This window comes from Arachis ipaensis, chromosome B04, assembly GCF_000816755.2.
Source record: "Arachis ipaensis cultivar K30076 chromosome B04, Araip1.1, whole genome shotgun sequence".
In the NCBI taxonomy this organism is placed as follows: domain Eukaryota; kingdom Viridiplantae; phylum Streptophyta; class Magnoliopsida; order Fabales; family Fabaceae; genus Arachis; species Arachis ipaensis.
This window is the reverse complement of record NC_029788.2, coordinates 4,948,197-4,971,693: the sequence shown is the minus strand read 5'-3', so window position 1 is coordinate 4,971,693 and position 23,497 is coordinate 4,948,197. Positions and strand designations below refer to the sequence as shown.

The 23,497-nt window shown below is 35.6% G+C and overlaps 5 protein-coding genes across 6 annotated transcripts; 3 read left to right on the top strand and 2 right to left on the bottom strand.

Moving 5' to 3' along the window:
- On the top strand, positions 276-2,461 carry LOC107638568 (guanylate kinase 3, chloroplastic). Its single transcript, XM_021120551.1, is given in 2 exon segments — positions 276-1,332; positions 2,013-2,461. A coding segment is annotated over 1 exon segment (846 nt). The 5' UTR covers positions 276-486; the 3' UTR covers positions 2,013-2,461.
- Positions 4,491-7,556, top strand: LOC107638564. The gene is made up of 2 exons (XM_016341900.2): positions 4,491-6,759; positions 6,862-7,556. The coding sequence occupies exons 1-2, from the start codon at positions 4,702-4,704 to the stop codon at positions 7,285-7,287; spliced, it is 2,484 nt and encodes an 827-aa protein (XP_016197386.1). The 5' UTR covers positions 4,491-4,701; the 3' UTR covers positions 7,288-7,556.
- LOC107638566 (elongation factor Tu, mitochondrial-like) lies at positions 7,762-11,037 on the bottom strand. The gene is made up of 12 exons (XM_016341902.2): positions 10,751-11,037; positions 10,555-10,630; positions 10,376-10,468; positions 10,190-10,264; positions 10,006-10,110; positions 9,808-9,898; positions 9,478-9,683; positions 9,214-9,297; positions 9,052-9,117; positions 8,901-8,963; positions 8,436-8,676; positions 7,762-8,021 (listed from the first exon to the last, which is right to left on the bottom strand). The coding sequence occupies exons 1-12, from the start codon at positions 10,918-10,920 to the stop codon at positions 7,951-7,953; spliced, it is 1,341 nt and encodes a 446-aa protein (XP_016197388.1). The 5' UTR covers positions 10,921-11,037; the 3' UTR covers positions 7,762-7,950.
- On the top strand, positions 12,251-13,798 carry LOC107635879. The gene has a single exon (XM_016339433.1). The coding sequence runs from the start codon at positions 12,251-12,253 to the stop codon at positions 13,796-13,798; it is 1,548 nt and encodes a 515-aa protein (XP_016194919.1).
- LOC107638565 lies at positions 17,928-23,165 on the bottom strand. 2 transcript variants are annotated; one of them, XM_016341901.2, is made up of 14 exons: positions 22,919-23,165; positions 22,184-22,265; positions 21,888-21,991; positions 21,492-21,618; positions 21,029-21,123; positions 20,632-20,755; positions 20,444-20,524; positions 19,935-20,033; positions 19,414-19,572; positions 19,259-19,319; positions 19,092-19,162; positions 18,924-18,968; positions 18,671-18,826; positions 17,955-18,575 (listed from the first exon to the last, which is right to left on the bottom strand). In XM_016341901.2, exons 1-14 carry the CDS (start codon positions 22,954-22,956, stop codon positions 18,213-18,215), a joined length of 1,605 nt encoding a protein of 534 aa, XP_016197387.1. In that variant the 5' UTR covers positions 22,957-23,165; the 3' UTR covers positions 17,955-18,212. The 2 variants fall into 2 exon arrangements, with proteins under 2 accessions (XP_020976209.1, XP_016197387.1); XM_021120550.1 differs by lacking the exon at positions 22,919-23,165 and having other exon boundaries at positions 17,928-18,575; positions 21,492-21,538; positions 22,184-22,209.

The following is a 23,497-nucleotide window of genomic DNA, read 5'->3' as shown; positions in this document are numbered from 1 at the left end:
CCTAGTAAGTGTAACCTTTTTTATGTTATCATGCATTCGATATTTCATCCTCTAATAACCACAAAATAATTAACTAACTACTAAAAATATTATTTTGGTTCCTGAAATGTGGAAAATAAATTACTGCGGGAAATATTATTTTATTTGGTTTTTCTATCAAAGCTCTTGGAGTTTTATTGAATCGGCTAAGCAAAGAAAGTGATTCATTTGGACCCAACAAAAATAGGAAAAGTTTAAATTATAGGCTCGAAATGCTACGAAGAGAACCCAAAAGAAAACTACAATGACTTTTCCTAATAATAAGAGAGAATAGAAATGCTTGTGAAATCTAAAACTAATTCTAGATAAGAAGATGATATGGAATCTGAGAAAGAGAGCGAGTATTATTACCTGTGAGGGAGGGAGGCAGGCAAGCAAGCATCACGTTTTCTGTTCTTTTTACAGTGAGTGACAAATTTGCCCTTGACTCTCCCAAGTCCCAATCCCATGTTCCGAAGGTGGTTGTGTACCTCTCTCCCTCACTCCCTCCCCACCTTCCCACTAATAACCGCCAAACCCAAACCCACCCTCCTCAACTCCCTCACGCGCCTTTCCATATCCACGCGCCACTCTTACTCATCTAGAATGGGCGACACCAACCGGATCCCTTCCATCGACAAAGCTGACCGCTCCGAACTCCTCCGCTCCCTCGAATCCTCACTCGGATCCTCATTCAGCTCCGAACCCCTCCGACCCGAACCGAATCCGCTTATAATAGTCATCTGCGGCCCCAGCGGCGTCGGCAAGGACGCACTCATCCAACGCCTCCGGGACTCCCGCGGCAACCTTCACTTCGTCATAACCGCCACCACGCGCCCGAAGCGCCCTACCGAAGTTCACGGCCAGGACTACTACTTCGTCTCGAAGGAGGAGTTTCTCTCCATGGTGGAGGGCGACGAGCTTCTCGAGTACGCGCTGGTGTACGGTGACTATAAGGGCGTGCCAAAGCAGCAGATCAGAGAGTTCATGGCGAAGGGTTACGATATTGTGCTTAGGGTTGATATACAGGGTGCGCAGACGCTAAGGAAGGTACTGGGGAAATCGGCGGTGTTTATTTTTCTGGTGGCGGAGAGTGAGGCGGCGATGGTGGAGAGGCTGGTGGATTGAAAGACGGAGACGGTGGAGTCGCTGCTTGTGAGGATAGCGACGGCGAAGGAGGAGGTGAAGCACGTGAAGAATTTTGATTATTGTGTAGTGAATGCCCAGGGGAAGCTTGAGAATGCGGTGAAGCTTGTGGAGTCTATTATTGATGCTGAGAAAGCTAGGGTTAGACAGAGGAGTGCCGTCATATAGGTATTATTACTAAGCAAATATGCATTGTTTGCTTTCTTGCTTGTGTTCTTTGTTACTAATAGTGTGATTGTGGATTTGTGATTCCTGTGTTATGTAAATTCCAGAATGCACCATAGAAATTTGTAGGGTTTGATCTACTGTTAGGGATTGGATTCTCTATAGTGAGCTCAATGAGTTTTTTGCACAGGTTGTATAGGTGTATGTATGATTGATTGATATAGTTTATTCATTACTCTCTTCATTTTATGTTAATCTGTTGGGTTTTTTATTGCATTGCTTTCAAGTTTAAAATTTGTGTGTAAATACTGCAATTTGGAGAATAAAAAACTTCCACAAATTGGAGATTTTCTCTGCCGGAATGTGTTGACTTGTGTGTCATTCATTTAACTATTTACTAGTTCTGTTTGTGTACCTGCCTTTTCTTGATAATAATCATGAAGTGACAAGGTTTGCTATTTTCTTATTTTAACAAGAACTGCTGCATCCTTATGGATTGATATCATTATCAACTATGATAAAATCACATGTTATGTTGTAACTAATAGTATTATAAGCGATTTGCAATACTCGGTGATTAATCTTTCACGAGTAACACTTCTTTTATTTTCTTTGCTACTTGAAGTGAAGCTCATATGCTGTCTCTCTGCCATTTTTCCCCGTAGGTTTTTGATGTATAACAGCTGATATGCTGAGGAATCTACTACAATTTTCGCTCTTCTGGTTGTCATTGACAAGCACTACGTTCTTGATGATATCTTCATGGTTAGAGACATGTCATAGTGCTGTCTCTGATTCTTGCTGCTGCTGGTCAGCAACAGCATCAGATGGAGTAAGTGTTGAATTCTTGGTGAACAGAATTTAGCAGTGCCTAATATGATTTGTTTAATTTTGTTCGTTGATCTGGTAGGATATTTTGATGCAGACATTCAATTGAATTCACTGGATGAAAAAGTGCACTGATCTGATGTAAGCTTTCAAACTGATTCATGAGACAATGGAATTAATCAGAGCTGTATTCAGCTCAAACTTAAATGCAGTTTTTACCTTTTTATATACTCTGTTAAGATTTGGATATGCTTAGTAAGGATATGGAAAATCTGATGGAACTCAACTTCATTTTTACACCTTATCTACTATCTTCTAGAGTTCCAATTTTATAAAATGCATATCATAACTAATGGATGACTAAAATTAGAATGACGAGACAGAATAAAACCAAAGAAAAAGTATATTTGTAACAAATGAAAAACCATTGGCTTAAGCTTGTAAGTTAAGTCCATTCTGTTTTTCGTGTACGCTAAATTAAAACCAAAATATTTCGCAAGCTAAATCTGCTCAAGGTGTCACAATATGGTCCTTTAGTTAGTTATATCCCCTTCTTGCTTTCTTTTGTAGCTTCTATTTTTTCCCTCTCCACCGAACCCCTTTCTCTTTGCGCATACGCTTTCTTTCTGGGATGGGACCCAAACTAAAACGAAACATGGTTTTGCTAAGACCCTATTACTATTGAATTCTTAAATTAATTTTATAATAATGTAATCATTCTCTTAGAATAATCAACTAACATAATAATATTGGTTACTTAATTTAAGAAAAATAACAATATATCAATGCAGCATATACTTTGTTAAGATTGGTGTATTCCCATTGTTCATTGTACAAGATGGGCAGCATGTATATATGAAACATTAGCAGCGTAACTAGTAACTAGCTATAAGCTGTAGCCTTCAAAGTAACTCGTTAATTATTTAATCAATCATTAGTATTATCTTATTAGTAGTATAATTATTTGTAACAAGCAACTCATTTTGATATAGATTTTTAGTCAGATAAGTACGGCAACATGTACATTGTACGTGCACTCCAAGCGTCTCACATGGGTTATTTTAATAATCAGATGTGCATATTAACTCAGAATCACGATAATAACAATAATATTTCTTGTATTTCTTTTTTTTTTTTGAATTCTAATTTTTATTATTTATTTACTTTTAATCATGCTCTAGTTTTTTAATGCTCGGACTTGTATGGATTAGGATTACTCTATACTCTATGGTCTATACATCCGAAACAATTTTTGCAGAGTTTTTAATGGAAAAAAAAAACGGCGTGAATGAAAAATGATACTTTTTGTTTTTGATATTTGAGTAGTAATGGTGTTTTTTTTGAAATGTGAACTGTTAGGGTGTTATTCTCAAATGTGGAACCGATTTGTAAGAGGTACAGAAATTAGACTGTTCGATTTGTGAGAAGTACATAAATCGGATAGAGAAATTTTTATTAAAAAAATAAAAAATTTGAGGTACAAAAGTCGGATTTGCTGATTTGTATATTTTTCACACTTTTAAAAAACACCAAAAATTACAATGTTAGATTATATCATTACTTTTATTTTTATAAAAAAAAAAAAACCGAAAAGTGATGGGCAGAGTTTTTTACTATTATTATTATTTTTATGTTCAACGAAAAGTTTGGGGATAAAAATTATTAGGTCAACTCCCGAACAAGATCAACTTGTTTTGCTTCTCGAGTTCTTCATATACCAAATCAAGTTCATGCTTGAATAGATAATAGATTACTATATGTATGGTGGGATTTGGTAAATGAAGAGGGCTAATTCCAACTTCTAAATCATAAACCATGTTGTAATTATTTTTTGGGCCAGAGCTCCTCCATTCAAAGACTAAACAACTAGAACAGAAGTACAGAACTATAACTTGTCTTTTTAATACAATAATCAATTATTTTCTCCTTTTTTGAATGTCAAAAAGGTTTAGAAGACTAAACTAGTAGTTAACAAACATATTAAAATTGATGACCCTGTACGGAGTGGTATGTATCTTTAAGCTTATCAATTAATGTCAAAGCTTGTGAGTTGTGAAAGGAACCGTATATTGGTAAAAGACAACCTAATTTCTTAATATAAATGGCTAGTTGATTTTTTTCATGTTAAAGAGTTTATAACACAAGAAAATAATAATTAAGATATTGACACGTATTATATTAATTAGTTTAATTAAATATGTAAAATCATCCAATAATATTTGATTATAAATAATGAAATTTCATGGAAAGAGAAAGCAATCCAATGATTACAGAAAAGTTACATGGAGAAGCAAGTTAACCCTTTCCCCAAGTTACTAGGATTGCCAGCAAAGCATAAGCAACTTGTTCAAACATTTCATGGCAAGAGAAGCTTGGCGTCACTCTTCACCCAACATTCCACATAAGAAACTTACCCTCTAAGCTCTTCCATTTCATTCATCTATAAAATCCACATTTTCCTCAACAAAATCTCATTTCTTTTTCAACATTCTCCATCACATGTTGTAGTGTATATATATATATATATTAGTATTTTTTTTTCCCATGATGGAACATAACCGTTCTGAGGAAGGAGATGGAAGCATTCATGTACAAGTTGGTGAACTCCAGAGGCTCAGCAATGCCTACAGCAGCACAAGCAACACAGTTTTCGAGCCGCGAAGCAGCATAGGAACGAGGGACAGCAATGGTGCTGATGTGTCTTCAGCAACTTCTGGAGTTGCTGCACCAGAAAAGAAGCTGACCCTTTTTGCTCTAAGGCTTGCAGTGCTTGAGAAATCAGCAACTGGCCTTGGAACTCTTGGATTCATTTGGGCAACCGTTGTTCTCCTTGGTGGCTTCGCCATCACGTTAGAGAAAAGCGACTTTTGGTTCATCACAATCATACTATTGATTGAAGGGACTAGAATCTTCAGTAGGAGCCATGAACTTGAGTGGCAGCACCAAGCAACATGGTCTATTACTGATGTTGGAATCAACAGTTTCAAGATTCTAAGGTCAACTTCAACCTCAATTTTTCAAAGCATCAAGAGGCTCTTCATTAGGCCTATCATTGGATCAGAACAGAGCAAACAGAGGATTGACAGAGTAGTTAATCCAGAGCAGAAGAATTTCGCAAGGACGACGACACGAGTGTGGATTAGCTCTGATGTTCCTCTTCTTCCATATGTTGAATGGTTTTCCCTTTCAAGGAATATCAGCAGGATTCTCTATTGGCTTCAGCTTCTATCTGCAACTGCTTGTGTTGTTCTCTCATTGATAAAACTCATCAGTCATGATTATGGAGAAGTGGAAAAGGGAGACACTGATAAGAGGAACCGAAAATCTGCGCTTTTTATCTTCTACTCTTTGGCTCTGGCTGAGGCATTGTTGTTCTTGGCAGAGAAGGCTTATTGGGAATGGAAAATAAGTTACTGCAAATTGTTGGAAGAGGTTAACAAAGAGTGTGAGTTGGGGCCAACAGGCATGGTTTCTATTAGGAGATTCTTTTATGACTCGTATTCGAGGTGTGTCAATGGAAGCATATTTGATGGCTTGAAGATGGACATGGTTACTCTTGCTATGGATTTCCTGGCCTCAAATTCTCCTGATGAGCAGCTCATTGGGGCTAGAATACTTCGCCGGTTCGCAGTGAGTGCACGATTTGCTGATGACACTCTTCAGAAGATTGGAATTTCCGTAATTGTTGTGGAGAGACTAGTTGAGATGTTGAATTGGACAGATCAGAATGATGAAGAGATTAGGCTTTCGGCTGCAGAGATTTTAGCTGAACTAGCAGGCAAGAAGCAGAACTCGCTTCGCATTGCTGGGATACCTGGAGCTATGGAGTCAATATCAAGTCTTCTCCAAACTAACAGGCATTCTAATCCTGCAGCTGATGAAATTGGAGAAAAGAAGCTCATATTTGATCATCCAAACTATGGATTCTGGACATTTAACCAACATGGACTCCGGATTTTGAAAAAACTCGCACGCGATCATGACAACTGTGGAAAGATTGGAAACACAAGAGGCCTGCTACCCAAGATCATTGAATTCGCACATGCCGAAGAAAGATTGCTGAAGAATGTGAATGTCACTCCTTCACAAGTTGTGACTGTGAAGAGATCACTTCAGCTTATGAAGATGCTGGTTAGCACAACAGGCTCAACTGGGAAACAACTTCGAAGAAAGATTTCTGAGATAGTTTTCACAATCAGCAATATCAGAGATATTCTGAGGTATGGAGAGAACCACCCTCTTCTACAGAAACCGAGCATTGAAATTTTAACTAGTCTTGCTTTGGAAGAGGATGTGAAGGAGCGAATTGGAGGCACAGGTGGAATACTTAAGGGATTGTTCAACATATTCTTCAAACAGAACATTCCTGAAAATCAGATAGATGTAACAACTGCTGCTGGAGAGGCCTTAGCAATGCTGGCATTAGAAAGCAAGATGAATTGCCATCGAATTTTGAAGTTGAAAGTACTCGAAAAGCTTGTAGATTCGTTGAAATCTCCGATGCTTCGTGTCCATGCTGCTAGGATTCTTAGAAACCTATGCTCCTACAGTGGATCAGAATGCTTCAACCAGCTAAAGGTTGTTACGGCCGCAGCACCAACAGTAAGTTTTACTCCCACCATTATGATCTTGTGTTATCAGAATGAGAACTTCATGTTATGTTTCTATGCAGATAGAATTTTAACAAATTGCTGAATTATGCAGATACTTCTGGCAATCAAATCAGAAGAAAACAAGCTACAAGAAGTCATGGTTGGATTAGCAGCAAATGTTTTCACATTCATGTCCTCTCAGGAATCAAGCTATGTATTTCAAGAAGCTGGAATCACTGAAGTTGAACTGGCAAGTATACTAGTACATATCCTCAAGAAGCACAAGTATCCGGCAACAAAGGTGCCGAGGATAAGGAGGTTTGCGATAGAGCTTGCGATTTCGATGATGAAAGACAAAGCAGAAAACATAGATACCTTCAAGCATATGGGAATGGAGAAGGTACTAGAAGGTGTATTAGAAACCACATCAGAGCTTGAAAGCTTCAATGTTTTCTCTGGTACTGTTGGATTGAACAGGCACAATCTAACAATTCACTCACTGGTTGAGACAGCCTTGAAGTTGCTGGAAAACAGGTGAAGCAATACATCACTTTTGAACCATATTGTAAAATCAATATCCATGTTAACCTTGAGCAAAAATTGTAAATTTGTAACACTGTTGTTTGTTTTGTGTAAATGTGTATTCTCCCACATTAATTTTGATTTTGGTTTTTGGTTCTTATGGTTATTTATTTATTTTTTCCCTCTAGATTTTGATTCTTCAGTCGAAGAATCAATGCTTTATTGATTTGTATCAGTAAGGACCAATTATTAATGAAAATCCAGGAGGAACACTTTTCAGTACTATACTCCATGTCATCTATATTTAGACCAGAATCATAGTTAAAGTTGTAATCTTCAACAAAGGTTCACAATTAAATAGTAGCCCTTGTATCTTGGTGATGCAGCCAATAAAAATCTAAGTAAAAATGAGTCAGAAGAATCTTGAAGAAATTGGCATTATTAACCAATCCAAAAATTTATCAACCACTTTCTGTCCTGAGGTAAAAAATTATCCAAATAAAATAGTATAATTCTCTGACTAATGAACAAAACAAAACGCCTTCAAATGGATCCAAAACACCAAGTGTAATAAGTAGTCACATAATGGAATTCTCCTAAAAATGCTGCTCAGTTCCTACTCCTGAATTATTTACAAATCAATGAACAAAAAATTGTAGAATCTTCTTGACCCGGGATCTTAGGCAATCACTTTGGAGACCACTCCTGCACCTACAGTTCTGCCTCCTTCTCTCAACGCAAATCTTTGTCCTGATCATACATAAATGTGATTACGGTCTGATCGTATCGTTAAATTTAGCTACAAGAAAGTTGCACATATGAACTTAAAGTAAATAGTAACTATAATAATTTGCAGTTTCTATAAAGACTAGATTATGAGTTGAATCCACTCATAGTAATTTTATACAATATAGAGAATGAAGAATAGTTATATGATATATCTTGTTTAGATAACATTAGTTCATCCAAAAACTGAGCTATAGGCCTGATTTCTTAATATCTTGGTAGAACTTTCTATTCTGACCATGATATCAATTTGCTTTAATTCAAAGATCACATTAGCTAGTAGTCAATGACTCAACGTCAGTAATTGATTCTACGAAGGCGATATCACAGATGATTCAGGATCTTTGTCTACTATGGCATATCTAGTGTTCAACATACCTGCTTCAAGAGGAACAGGTGACATCAGCTCAAAATTTGCAGTCACATTATCACCAGGCATGACCATCTTAACATTTTCAGGTAACTGCACCTTTCCGGTAATATCTGCAGTCCTCATGTAAAACTGAGGCTTATAATTAGAGAAAAATGCAGTATGACGACCTCCTTCATCTTTAGAGAGGACATAGATCTCTGCTTCAAACTTCTTATATGTTTTCAATGTGCCAGGCTTGGAGATAACCTGTAATTTTAACAGAGAATAAGTTTGTTAATTCGCATAAAGCGAATACACAAACCTAAGTGAAATGGTGAAACTACAGCCTATTCTTAGTTATTTTCTTTGACTTGATCTCTCTCTTTTGGCTGTCTTGATATGCATTGGTTCAGTAAGACATTGTCAGTTTTCGACTTTGATATAAAGTGTTGGATCAGTGCCCCAAACTTATGTCACATAATTTCACTCACCATTCCACGCTGTATATCGTCACGCTTCAGGCCACGTAGAAGAAGTCCCACGTTATCACCAGCCTAGAAACACTCAGATTAGGATAACCAATTTATCAATCCAATCCAAGGGAAAAAGGAAGGTTTATGGAACTTAAATGATTTTACTCACTTGTCCTTGATCCAAAATCTTCTTGAACATTTCCACACCAGTAACAGTAGTCTTCATAGGTGCACCCTGTGGACAAAAATAAATGAATAGTAGAACATATATTATTAAGAAAACCACTCATGGACATGATAATAGTGATTCATGTTTAACTCCCCTATGTACCTGTGTTAGTCCTAAGATTTCAACCTCCTCACCGACTTTGATGGTGCCTTGTTCAACACGACCTGTCGCAACCGTTCCACGCCCCTTAACATTCAAGAAAGAAGGCAGTAATGAATGTTAATAATGACATTTCAACTCCCTCATTTTGCTCTTGCCCCCTTCATATATTGGGAATTATGAACATCACCACCAAAAATTGCAGTGCAATATGAATGACATACTTAATAAGAATAATTATGATACATGTGTGCCATATCTACTTACCTGAATAGAGAAAACATCTTCTATTGGCATTAAGAAAGGCTTATCAAGTTGCCTTACAGGATCAGAAATGTATGCATCCACAGCATCCATTAATTTTAAGATAGCCTTCTTTCCAAGTTCTTCATTTGTCCCCTGCAAGGCAGACAGGGCTGAACCTCGAACAATTGGAATCTCTTCCCCAGGAAACTTGTAGAAACTAAGTAGCTCTGCTCAAAAAGAAAGGTTGTTTGCCGATAGATGCATATCCATTGTATAAATAATCAAGAAATGAAACATTATTAAGTGTGTTAAGAATTCAAATAAAAAAAGATATGACATAATGCTTCATACCGCGAAGCTCCATCTCAACAAGTTCAAGTAACTCTGGGTCATCAACAGCATCAACCTTGTTTAGAAAACAAACCAATGATGGCACACCAACCTATCATAGCAAAAACAAACAAAACAACTTATGGTTTTGCTATTCAGTTAGATTCTAGGAAAACTTGGTTTCTTACTTGTGTATTTAAAAGAATGAAGTATATGAACCTGTCGAGCAAGCAGTATATGTTCCTTCGTTTGAGGCATCGGCCCATCCGGAGCAGAAACCACCAGAATTCCACCATCCATTTGAGCAGCTCCAGTTATCATGTTCTGTAATTTGGCCAAATCAATCAAAATGAGATCAGAGTCTTACACAAACACAAGAGCATTCATTATGCATAAACACTACCTTAACATAGTCTGCATGCCCCGGGCAATCAACATGGGCATAGTGCCTCTTTGCTGTCTCATACTCTACATGAGCCTGCAAGTTTCAAGATCAGAAAGTGTTGGCAAAATTTAAGTACTAAAAGATTTAGGTCTGAACCATTCACAATATGCATTGAACAAAGACATAAAAAGAACTAGTTCTCACTGTAGCAATAGTGATTCCTCTTTTCTTCTCCTCAGGAGCCTTGTCTATCTCCTCAAAGGCAATGGCCTTGGCTTTACCTTCTTCAGATAACACCTGTTTCCACAGCACAAGAACTGAATCACACACACAAAAATCCATGGCTAGATTAAGTACTAGGACATGAGAAATAAACCCCAGACCTTTGTAATTGCAGCAGTTAGTGTGGTTTTTCCATGATCAACATGCCCAATGGTTCCCACGTTAAGATGAGGCTTTCTGTAACACAAACAATTGATAGATTGATCCTTGGATAGAAATGAAGCATTGAACTTTCTTTATGTGCATCGTATATATGCAATGATGAAAATTGAAGGTAAGATGCAAAAAGAGACTTACGTTCGAGTGAAAGTGGCCATAGATCTCCGAAGAGAAACAAGGGACGACAAAGGAGATGATTCATCAGTGCTGTAGAGGGAAGAAGGATGATGGGATAGGACACGATGGAATGAAGAGTAAGAGAGAAGAAGGCGCTTAGAATTTGCGTTTCTGAGAGCAAATGAAGCCATTGAGAGGAGGATTGAAGTGAGTGTGAAAGTGGAGAGTGTTAGGTTGTTATGTTGCTTGGGAATGTGTTTAACTGACACGTTCTTCAACAGAATCCGCAAAAACCTACGCTCAAATCAACTAACAAACTCTACACGTCACTTTCTTGCTTTTAAACTACAATCATCCTTGTACCTCGTATAAACCTTTAAACAAAATTAGAATGAAACCCGATGCACGCTATAAATTAATGATAGTATATAATAAATATTAAAAATATTATATTTTTGTACAATTAAATTAAATATGTGTAAATTAAAATTAAATTTAAAAAATGTTTTATTTAAAATAATTTGTAGTATAAAAGATTTGGATATTGGAGTTATATAAAGTGATATTTTTATTTGGTACTTTAATTTTTGTATTTGTTTTGGTTGATTATTTTCTTATGTGGGCTCGTCCTTTTTTTATTGGTTATTGTTAGAGTTTTTGCTTTCTTTTTTCTGTCGTAGATTCTTATAAAGGCATGTTTTTTTATAAATTGTTGAGTTATATACATTTTGAGTAAAGTATCGTTTTTGTCCCCAACGTTTGGGGTAAATCCTATTTGTGTCCCTAACGTTTAAATCGTTCTATTTGTATCCCTAACGTTTGTAAAAGTGATTCAATGTTATCCTGCCATCAATTACACATCATGAACGCTTTAGTTTGAGTTTTAAAAATCTCTTCTTGAAGTTAGAATACAAATGTCTGGGATAGAATCGATGATCTACACCGAAAAATAGCTCATCAAATGTTGAAACTTGATACGTCACATGTATCCTCGGTCGCCCGGCATACTCGGCATGCAAACATTCGAGGCCGACGTTACATCAACTGCCCGATAATCTCGGCACGTGCGCAGATAAGTTCGGCCTCAGCCAATCGAAGAAATAGGAAACGTGCTCAACAAACTTAATCACTAAAACAGAATATCATAACCAAACCTACAAACTAGGACTTATCCACTAACGGTAAAAACAACTCCTATAAAACCGAGCTAATATCCTCGGTTAAGGGTCAGGTTCTATCACTCTCAATCTTCTACTCTTTACTTTAAACTCATTCACTGAGAATCATTACTGACTTGAGCGTCGGAGTATCTTGTGTAGGTATTTCTGCCGCGGTGTTTGACCTCAGCCGACGTAAAGCTCTTCCTCCTTGGTGGCGACTTACTCGGAAGCGCTTAAGCTCGGCCTCCCTAGTGTTCGGACGAACCACTTGGCGCCCACCGTGGGGCCGGAGTACATCTAACCCCACTTTTTCCTTCGTTTAGTCTTCTACTCTATTTTGCAGGATTCCCGATCCTCGAACATGGCTGACAAGGAAAGTCCACAACTATCACAGGACGACCTCCTGGCTCGAATCGCCGAGCTTCAAGCGGAAGTACGAAGAATAGCCGAGCTGTCTACACAGAACAATGGAGAAAGCTCCAAAGGCTCGGCTCAAGACACTGCAGACCCTTTAAACATCGTCCCGCCAAAGGAGAAGCTCACCCTCGACAACCCCTTATCCGAGGAGATCACAAATTACCAGATGCCAAAAAACTTTACGCTGCCCACCGCACTGGAGCCATACAAGGGGTTCGGCGACCCCCGAGCCCACGTGAAGAAGTTCCAATCAATGATGTTCTTCAACGGCCCTAACAATGAGTCCGTTCTCTGCCGAGCATTCCCCACCTACCTTGATGGTGCTGCGTTACTCTGGTTTTTTAAACTTTCCGCAGGTTCAATTTTTTCCTTTGAGGATCTCGCCAGATCATTCATTGATTATTTTGCTGCATCAAGAATCTACGTACATGGATCGGACTATCTCGGCACCATCAAACAGGGTCAGCACGAGAGTCTGAAGGACTACATGACCAGATTCGCTGACGCCACTATGGAGATCCAGGACTTAGACCCGGCCGTTCACCTGCACGCTCTCAAGGCCGGCCTCAGGCCCAGCAAATTCTGGGAGACCATTGCCATACCTAAGCCAAAGACGCTAGAGAAATTCCGAGAAAGGGCGGCAGGCCAAATGGAGATCGAAGAACTCCGAGAAGCCCAAAAATCGGACAAACAACCACATCGGAGAGACGAAGAAAGAACTTTCAGATCGCTAGGCAGCAGAGACACTAAGAAACTTTCCAAGCCCACGTCGAAATACAACACATACACCAGATTCAATACAAGAAGAGAAAACATCATCAGAGAAATCCTCAACGCCAAAATCATAAAGCCACTAGCTCGAGCAGGGAACTACCAGGATCAAAGGTTCGTAGATAGGACAAAGTATTGTGCCTTCCACCAAGAGTTCGGTCACACCACGGACGACTGCATCGTCGCGAAGGACCTCCTGGAAAGGCTGGCACGCCAAGGGCACTTGGACAAATATATCGAGAGCCGGAAGGGCAGAAGAGGAAACTCGGACAGGGTTGAGAACAAGCAAGCAGTGGCCGATGACAACAAAAAAGAGAGGACGACTCCTGATCCACCAAGAGGAGTCATTATCCACATATCAAGGGGATTCGCAGGCGGAGGTCAAACAAGCTTGGCCAGGAAGCGAAGCTACAGGACGATGCTAGCAATCGAAGGAACCATACAACCAAAGAAGGACAAAGATCCAGACGTCACAATATCCTTCAACCAAGCAGACTTCAGATCGGCAAGCCCTAACCTCGACGACCCCGTGGTAATCTCCATCCAGGTCGGAGAACTGTTGGTAAGAAAAATGTTGCTGGATCTAGGTAGTAGCGCTGATGTTTTATTTTATTCTACCTTTATAAAAATGAAATTATCAGAAAAATTGATACAGCCCTCCTCGGGAGAGCTAATTGGGTTCTCCGGAGAGAGAGTCCCATCATGGGACACATATGGCTAAAGACCACAATGGGAGAAATCCCTATGTCAAAATCAATTGATATTCAATACCTAATAGTAAACTGTTACAGCCCTTATAATTGGGACACCAAGACAAGGGAAACTTTTCGACCAAATGCTCATTCAGATAGAAGGAAAACTCCTCGGGTACACTCCTCACCTTAACAAACATCGACTTAAAATCCTTAAACGAAGATTTATAAAGAACAAAGATAGCTCGACGCGGATAACTGCTAAGATTTACCCACAGCCCGCGTCCCATCCCCTTAGCCTGAAACAACGAGAAGAAAAGCCTTAGAGAAGGGGGGTAACCCAGTAACTCCATCAATACCTCGAAAGCCCGTACAAAGCCCCAAGAATTAGGGTGCAGCTGGGTAGGGGCGCAGTTCAACCAGTACAAAACCCCACACTCAAACTCGGTAAAAGGCAGTTTGACCCCCAACTCAGTAAACAAACAGCTGTACATATAAAAGAAAGACCAATCCTTCAACTGGTCACAGACTCGGTCCTCTTTACCACAGGGCAACAACTCTATCCTAATGTTACTACCTTTCCTAACCCACAAATCCGACCCCAATAACTTTACCGACTCCTCATCATCAAACTGAGACGCATATTCCCTTACCCTGGCATCAACCCACCCACGCGGATCAACCGCATCACAGTTCTCCATTCCAGACAAAGAAAGAATAAAGCACAAAAAAGTAGAAGAAAACGCAAATTTAGCACTGACCTTTGCTAGACATTCTCAGACAGGAAATCAAACCAAACTCCTTTTTTTCCAGAAAACAGCAGCAAATAGGAACTACAAAAAGTAAAGGTAATAAAGAAGTAACCCTGGTAATAAAGAACTAATTCCTACAACATTTACATAATTCACTTTTCTAAGGACATAATTAAATCTAAACACAAATAATGGGTATAATATTAAAATCGAACACATCTAAGTGAGACCTAATTGAGAATGAATACATCCAAGTGAGAATAATTGAAAAATATAATCTGATTTGTTAGTATAATTGATAGTAGGATAACATTGAATCACTTTTATAAACGTTAAGGATACAAATAGGATGATTTAAACGGTAGAAACACAAATAGGACTTACCCCAAACGTTGGGGACAAAAACGATACTTTACTCATACATTTTTTATTGTGTTGTTTGTTCTATCTTTGCATGTATATTCTTCTTTCGAAGATGTGTCTTGAATTTGTATGGTTTTCTTTTTTGTTACTCTCTTAGGCCGCGTTTGTTTTTAGAGAGAGGACAAAACATGACAGTGAGACAGAGACAATAGGACGGAGACACTAAATTATTCTTTGTGTATTGTATTTGGATACGATGTACAAGACACTAATGTAATGTCCAATATTATGTTTGGATACACATGGATAAAATTAAAATATTATATGAAATGACTAAAATAGCCCTGTGTTTCCAAATTTTTTACATCAAATATAAACTAATTTAATAGAGAATAAGAATACGTAGGAGTACAAACAGAACTTAAAAAAATGTTTGAAGAGGCAAAAAATTTTAATAAAAAAATATATAATAGTATTTATATTAAAATAAAATTTATAAATATATTTATTTTATTTTTAAATTTATTATTAATATGTAGGAATACATCTGGTTAAGATTGACAAAAAAAAATAATCTGAGTTTGATTAATAAAAAATTTTGTTTAGGTTAATAAGCCAAATTAATTTTAAATAAAAAATCAGTTTTAAAAAAGAATCCATTTTTACATGAAAAAAAATTAGTTTTTGCACATAAAAATATATTTTTATTTAGAAAACCTATTTTTTTTATCTAAAAACTGATTTTTCTTTTCAAAAAGCTTATTTTTTTAAATTATATAAAATCAATTACAACTTATAAATTATTTTTTAGTATTTTAAAAGATCAATTTTACCTTTGATAATTTTATCTTTCAAAAATTTTAAGATTAATTATTTTTGTTATTATTTTTATTACAAATCAAATAATATAATACAAAGTTAAAATGGTATTGAAGTAAAAACCATAAGAAGGAAGAAATTATCCAGCTCAATAAAAAATTCTACAAGAAGGAAAGAGTACCTGAAAAAAAAAAGAAAGATAACGCAGAGATAGAGAAAGAGCAGAGAGAAGAAAGTACCTCTTTGAGAACAACGCAATAAGAAAAATAAGAAGGGGTAATAGTGGAATAATAAAAATATCTATGGACAAAAAGGAAAATAAAATTTATAAAAAAGTTTGTGTCCATTCTTTCAAATTTCGTGTCCATCATTGTCCTTCATAAAAGAGTGGACACAAAAGTATAAAAAACTGTCTCTCGGAGACAATATGTTCAATGTCCATGTCTCTGCTTCCAAAAGCTTTTTAAACATGTATTGTCCATGTCTCTGTGTTCTGTCTCCGAAAACAAACGCTACCTTAATGTGCATGCAGTTTTCCAATGACATCTACAAATAAAAAGAACAAAAATGTGTATAATTTTTTTTAAATAAGTTATTTTTAATAAGAATAATTGAAATAATATAAAATGAAATTACCTGTTAATATTCTTTTTTGACCCACTCTGTCAGACAATGTCTCAAGTGTTGCAAATTCAAAATAGTGTTAAAAAATGTTCAATTTAAAAATACAATAAATATGTTTGTTTTGTACCTTTTCATCTAATATAATCATTTCTAAGCAAAGAAACTCTTCTTCATTTGTGAGTTTGATAAACCAATTGTGATATTGTCTACAGAATGATGCTCCATTGAGTAAGTTTGAGATGTTGTGTAGTGCGAAAATAAATTTTTTGTGCTAAATTTCATATTATTTGAAGAAATAGTTATGAGAGACTTATATAAGCAGTTCAAATAGTATGAAATTTGAATGTTTGTAACGTAAAATTTATTATGATTAATAGATTATTATAACATTTGTAATATGAATATTTATTACATTTAATGAGTTATTTATATAAATTAATAAATTAATTATTGGGGTTATAAATTTATTGTATTGTTAATGGTAAAATATAATAAACATAGACATTGATTCTTGTAGGTTACAAATTTGGTTAGACACTATTAATTTTTAATTATTATCATTGGTAATTTTCTGATTTGGAAATAATAGTTGATTTGACAAAAATTGAGTGGTTAATTCTAAAATTTTGTTAAGTAAGCGATGTTGATAATATAGTATTAGTAGGAGGAGAAAGAACCCTCCGACACTTGCTTAAGCGGACGAGTGAGCTGACTACTCGACCAACCCAAGTTGGTTAATAGATTAATAGATTATTATGACATTTGTAATATGAATGTTTATTACATTTAATGAGTTATTTATAGAAATTAATAAATTAATTATTGGGGTTATAAATTTATTGTATTGTTAACGGTAAAATATAATAAATATAGACATTGATTCTTGTAGGTTACAAATTTAGTTAGACACTATTAATTTTTAATTATTGTCATTGGTAATTTTGCAGTCTAATTTGCATATATTTTTATTACTTGTATTTTTTTTTTGTATATTTTACTTTTTTGCTGATTTAGAAATAATAGTTTATTTGGCAAAAATTGAGTGATATATATTTTTATTACTTGTATATTTTTTTTGTATATTTTACTTTTTTGCTGATTTGAAAATAATAGTTTATTTGGCAAAAATTGAGTGATATATATTTTTATTACTTGTATATTTTTTTTGTATATTTTACTTTTTTGCTGATTTAGAAATAATAGTTGATTTGACAAAAATTGAGTGGTTGATTCTAAAGTTTTGCCCAGTAAGCTAGTAGGAGAAAAAAGATATCTTACAAGTAATGTGGGTAAATTTATCCATCTACTTTTATATATTAAGAATAGATAAATTATAAACTAAATTTCAAACCCGGTAAAATCATCTAAACTTACTTATGAACATGATTCGTATAAAATTCTTTTCTAAATATTCATTCAGGCGATAACGCATTAATAAAAAATGTTATGTGCAAATAAAAAATTAACTATTAAATCAGTCACTATTTATTTGTATATGAATATATATTGTTTAAGTCATTTTTAATGTATATGTTATATTCTAATACGTATTTGAGTGATTTGATAGCTTATTTTTGGTATGGTTGTTAATAAATAACCGTTTAGAGTAAAATTTGTTCCATTCCAATACAAAACATAACAGATTCTTTACCACCCTGTAGTAGTTGGATATAATTACAGCAATAACATGATGCATAAGCATGACTGAACAATGAGGAAAGTTTTCATCACAGATTCTCTTTTACACCTAAGAATATTAGGTGATTGTTAGATTAAAATCTCAACACACTAAACTTACACACCATTTACCTATTTCTGATGTCAACCATTTCAACAACTATACTCCTTGTAGTTACAAAAGATTAAGTATAATGCCAGAAACTCATCATCGGTTTCGATCGTTTCTGAAAAGGTTGAAATCCCAACGGCGCATTAAGCCGTTGAGGACGTTGGCTGTCGGAGTCCTGACGACAGTTAATGTGGCCCTTGTGTTATGTGATATGTCAGTTTCTGATGAACTCTGTACACTAGTAGAACTATCACTACAAACAGAAGAAGCACTTGCTGAATTGCCAAACTCAGTGCCTGAATTTGACTCAACTTTCAAGGGTTTACATACATCATCAGATGCAGTGGAAATTGTTTTGTTTGTAGCATGTTCTTTCTGCAAAGGATTTGAAGATTCATCCTTTGGTGGATTTGTTACTTCTAAGTCTTCCAGTGACACCATAACTGCTTCCTTAAGCATCTGAATCATGCATCAAAGTTCATAAAGAAAAAAAAACAGTCATTTATCTTTCATTGTATTCGAAATTTCAAGTTTAAGCCAATGACTTGACATACTCTTTCTTCTTCCTCTGCACTGGATGGAAAGCCTGTTAGGTCTTCGAGTTGATATTCTACAAAATCGGCATCATCATCCAAAGTGGCTGGAACAGTGGCACCACCACCACCATTTGATAGTTCAAAGCTTATCATTGATGAGGAGGAAATACCATCCTGTTTTATGCATTCATCATTCATTAAATCATTATTTGTCTCCCAAATATGGCATATGAATAAGTAATGCAGCAAAAAGAAAAAGTTCAAGCAATACCTCATGGTCACAAAGTTCATCTTTCAAAGGGGTATGTGATGGAACCTGAAAAATGTCATACAAAACAATAAATTCAGGTAGTAAAACACGTAAGAAACTAAAATGCATGATGATCAAAACTCAAGCAGTATTCATAGGATAAACCAAGTACAAGTAAAAATGACAAACCTCCATCCTACTCATTGGTCTTCTTGAATGGACTTGCCTAATAGCATCCACAGTCCAGCATGTTGATGATTCTGCAACAAGCAACAAAACAAGTAAGATTTTGAATAAAAGTGATGCTGCCAAAAGCAGATGAAATAGTCAGGAGACACTAGGTACTTGATCCATGCCTTTGTTTTCGGACGATTGTTCAAATTCATAGTCTAGTTCTTGCATAGATCTCCAAACATCCTGAGTAAAGACAAGTCAATTTTTCAAAAATACAATGGAGATTTGTGTTTTGACTGAAACGGTACTAGAGTAGGGGAGCATGGTGAATTTTTACCTTACCAAATAATTCATTAGTGAAGTCAAAAAATAATTCCCCAACCTCATCCTCGGGAGGTTGCAGAACATTGTTGAAAAAGATGTTTATAGAATCAAAATAAAATTGAGGACGAGGAGAGTTATGATCTCCCTCAAACTTGATTAGGTTTTTGTCTCCCTGCAAAGCATGGAAAGTCATATTAAATATTCAAAAGGCAAGGAGAAGATGGAGGGGCATATAAAGTGCAAACATGAATAAGAAATGCCATGTGCAACAAAAGATCAACCATTAAATCTGAGACCATGTATTTGTGTATAAATACATGTGTTATTCGTACATTTTTAATATGGTTGAATATGAATATGGATCCGAAACCTAATAGTTGCATCTTCAATCTAGAAGACATGTTATAATGCAGCAAACTGAGACTTACAAAATTTCTCAACTTGGTCTACCCAACATAGCCCAAAGAAGATGAGATGTGAATCAGTCTTCAATTGAATAATAAAAGTAAAACAAATAACTACAGACATACTTACCATGTAAGCCTCAAGAATACGATCCGAATGATGAGGTTGTATAAAATCATCGTCAATGGCATGTCCTAGTAGTGCCGGAACGAAACAAGATTGAGCTGCCTGCAATCAAATAAACAACAAATGAATATAATAATGTACCAACAACAAAAACTTGTGAATGTTCTCCCAGATAAACATTTCCTATAAAACTTCTGTTGCTACATATGTAGGAAGGATCAAGAAAAATTTATGCACTGTTTTCTTTTTTCTGCCTCTTTCCTTATATACTTTGTTAACAAATTTGCACTCTAACTACCTGACTGATCCGTTATCAAGTTGCTACATGCATGCTAACAAGCAACATAACCAAGCTCAACACTAGCTGCGGATTCTAAATTGAAGTTACATAAAAACAAAGTGGGTGAAGGATAACCAACTCCTTTTCAGTCAAACTAATCAGTCACATAACCAAGCAAATAAGAAACCATTTCAACTAAAACCCTTAAACAGGGAAAAAAAATTAAATTAACCTTAATGGTGTTCAAGTCTGTTATGTCAAATTTTGCCTTCTTCTGGATTGTTTTTTGCATATATCGAATTGCAAACTTCACCTGCAAAAAGAAAGAGGAGGGAGAAATCAACATAACAGTTATGCTACAGAACCATGAGCCATAACTAAGAAACCATCTCAGTCTATAGTCTACACACACACACTTACAGTGAACTTTGGCAGTCGGACTCTGTATGAATCTACAAGTTCCATCATCAAATCAACCAAGTCAGAGAAGGGACTGTCCAAAACCATCCCTGCTATTGAAGGATCCTCAGCTCCATACATAAGGCTGCAATAGATCATACCACCAGTATGCTAAGAAGAAAAGCCATGTGTACTGGTAAAAATGAACTGCTAGAATAAAGAAATTCATAGATTGTCTTTTAAGATTGCCAAAGCACATGGACAGTGTGCTGCACAAGAATGTGATTGATTTACAGAAGTATGAACTATTCATTGCAGATAGACATATAAAAACATGGGAAGTAATGCTGTACAAGCTTTCTTTGATCACATTCAAAATGCAAAATCAAATGAATAAGTGACACATAAAAGAATGTACCTAGTCACAGCACCCATTGAGCGGCCCCATAATCCAATCAGAGAGACGTTTTCATCTGCTCGCAAATAGTTAACCACAGCTCTCAGATCATCTTTCTGAAAACAATCAAGATTGTTAACTAATCATCTTAGTAAAAAAAATCGGCAAAAAAAAAAAAAGCATTTACAAGTTCCTTCTACAGACAAGACAAAACAAACTCAAGCTCTTTTAATACTTTGATATACACACTTTATGTAAATGACAAGATGACTATACTGCCTTTGGCATATGATGACAAGTTTCATAATTTAAATCAATAATACAGTAAAATCATGATTAATAAAAGATAGTAATTGAGGTACAGGATCCAGAATGATCCCATCAAGAAAGTAATTATGGTAATACATTAATGGATAATTACTTTGCATAAAGCAATATAGCTAGATGTGATATTTTTCAAATTGTTTATTGAGCAAATACATACTTCATTCCAACCTAGTGTGACATGATCCCCTCCAGAAATTCCGGATCCTGAGAAATCCAAAGCAAAAACTGTAATATTTGATGGAAGTAAAATTATAGCAGCTTCACCGGCATCAGCCCTGCATCCACTGCAACAAACATTACAGTACAAACAGTGAGCAAGACTATATAACATTCAATATATTAACTCAGCATGTCCCCAAACAAACAACCACCAACTAAGAACCTCATAAAAGATATTGAAACTTAAGAACACCTAAATTTGCATAATTTAGTTAGAAAAGGAAATAATTGGTTTAGACTAAATTAAAATAAGTATAAAAGGAAACTATACAGGTTAAGTAAAACTCGTTTGTCCATTAATTTGCATGCTAAAAAAGAGAACTCCCAGAGTTACCTGTTGCCATGGCAATATATCACACACGGCAGAGGCTTTCCTCCAGGACTGACTATAGGCACGTAATGACTGCATTGAAGCACGTCGCCACGACTGTTTTTTATCTGAAGAATGTCAAATATTGAATTGTAAGTTCATAATAAGGATATCAACTATACTAAAACATGATGTAATCAACAAGAAAAACATTTCCTTTTTAAATTGTACAACATCAGAACATCATACAAACTGATAGTACTATATTGTGATAAGGATTCCGATAAATCCAATGCATGAACTCTATTACTTAACCTTACCTCCACATCTTTCCGTTGAAACAACTTCCCTTTCAGCATGAACTCTTGCTCCAGTAAATCAGTTTTGGGGTCATATTCAGCTCTGCATGCCAATAACACATTCAACCAAAAAAATTTAAGTAAAACTTGAAATGAAAATATTGCAAAAAGATAATGCAAGCCAAGAATTTACAAACAGCCAAAAGATGAATCTCACTCTCGTTTGCATTTAGGTATAAAAGCCATACATTCATCTGTCCTACTCACACACACACACACACAATTGCAAGCCAACATTTACATAATAGGCCAAAGAAGAACTAAAGAGTCTAATCATTATAACATTATTTTCAGAAAGCAAAAGGCGAGTTGAGCTTGGTTAGATTGGTCTAAATGACCACTATTTCCTATGCTTTTATGCAAGAGGAATTGATCTGTAATGCAAGATTGCTATGCCTATTATTAGTTTCTTTCGTCCCAGCATTACAGATACTAAGTTCACAATGGTAGCTCAAAATCAAATTTTGATAAAACATAATGCAATGCTCCTTCTTCACTGTCATCTTTGGCCAAATTCTTAGATCAATGCATCCATCAAAATACATTGATAAATGAATGTACCAAAAATGACAGCTAAAAGGAGTTAATTCTATGATTCTCATGAACAGAATTTTTTAAATTAAAAAAAAAAAGGTATTTTGATAGTAAAAAGTTAATATATATAAAGAGAGAGGAAGAAGGAGGAAAAATTGATACCGTGGTGGGCGAATGATGAAGTTGACAAGCTGCTCCATATATGGAAACTATGAAGCAGCAAACATTGATGACTCTGTTTTCTCGAAAATATTTGAAGTTACAAAATGCAATAAAAGGAAGAAGAAGGTAGAAGAAAGAGAGAGAGAGAGAGAGAGTGAAGGGACAAATAGAAGTAAAGAGAATGAAACAGAGCGTAGTGTTGTTGGTCTTTGTGTCTCCTTCGGTCTTTCCAACCATGCTTCTTTTCTTTACTTTTCTTTTCATTTTTGAAAAAATTAAAATAAAAATAAAAGTAAAAAGAGAAACATGAAAATGAAATTGTTGTTGTCACCTTGCTGCTTCCATGCTCTTGTCTCTTCACTCTTCAATCTTCATACTTCGACACTACCCATGCAGATTTGTTTCCACATTTTATAAGATATAAAGAGACTCGAACTCGTGACCTTTTGATAAATATGAAGGGATTATGTCGGTTTGAGTTATAATTTGATGGTAATATTTTTTTTTCTTTTTTTGGTATATATATAACATTTTTTATAATAGAAATTAATATTTTAATAATAAAGAAGAAAATTAATT

Coding starts and splice junctions, on each gene's coding strand:
- LOC107638565 (XM_016341901.2), bottom strand. CDS start 22,956: ATGGAGCAGCTTGTCAACTTCATCATTCGCCCACCACG. Junction 20,525..20,631: donor TCCGACTGCCAAAGTTCACT/GTAAGTGTGTGT, acceptor TTCTTTTTGCAG/GTGAAGTTTGCAATTCGATA. Junction 18,969..19,091: donor GACCAATGAGTAGGATGGAG/GTTTGTCATTTT, acceptor GACATTTTTCAG/GTTCCATCACATACCCCTTT.
- LOC107638564 (XM_016341900.2), top strand. CDS start 4,702: ATGATGGAACATAACCGTTCTGAGGAAGGAGATGGAAGCATTCATGTA. Junction 6,760..6,861: donor TTACGGCCGCAGCACCAACA/GTAAGTTTTACT, acceptor TGAATTATGCAG/ATACTTCTGGCAATCAAATC.
- LOC107638566 (XM_016341902.2), bottom strand. CDS start 10,920: ATGGCTTCATTTGCTCTCAGAAACGCAAATTCTAAGCGCCTTCTTCTC. Junction 9,899..10,005: donor ATATACTGCTTGCTCGACAG/GTTCATATACTT, acceptor TTGCTATGATAG/GTTGGTGTGCCATCATTGGT. Junction 8,022..8,435: donor ACCTGTTCCTCTTGAAGCAG/GTATGTTGAACA, acceptor ATGTATGATCAG/GACAAAGATTTGCGTTGAGA.
- LOC107635879 (XM_016339433.1), top strand. CDS start 12,251: ATGGCTGACAAGGAAAGTCCACAACTATCACAGGACGACCTCCTGGCT.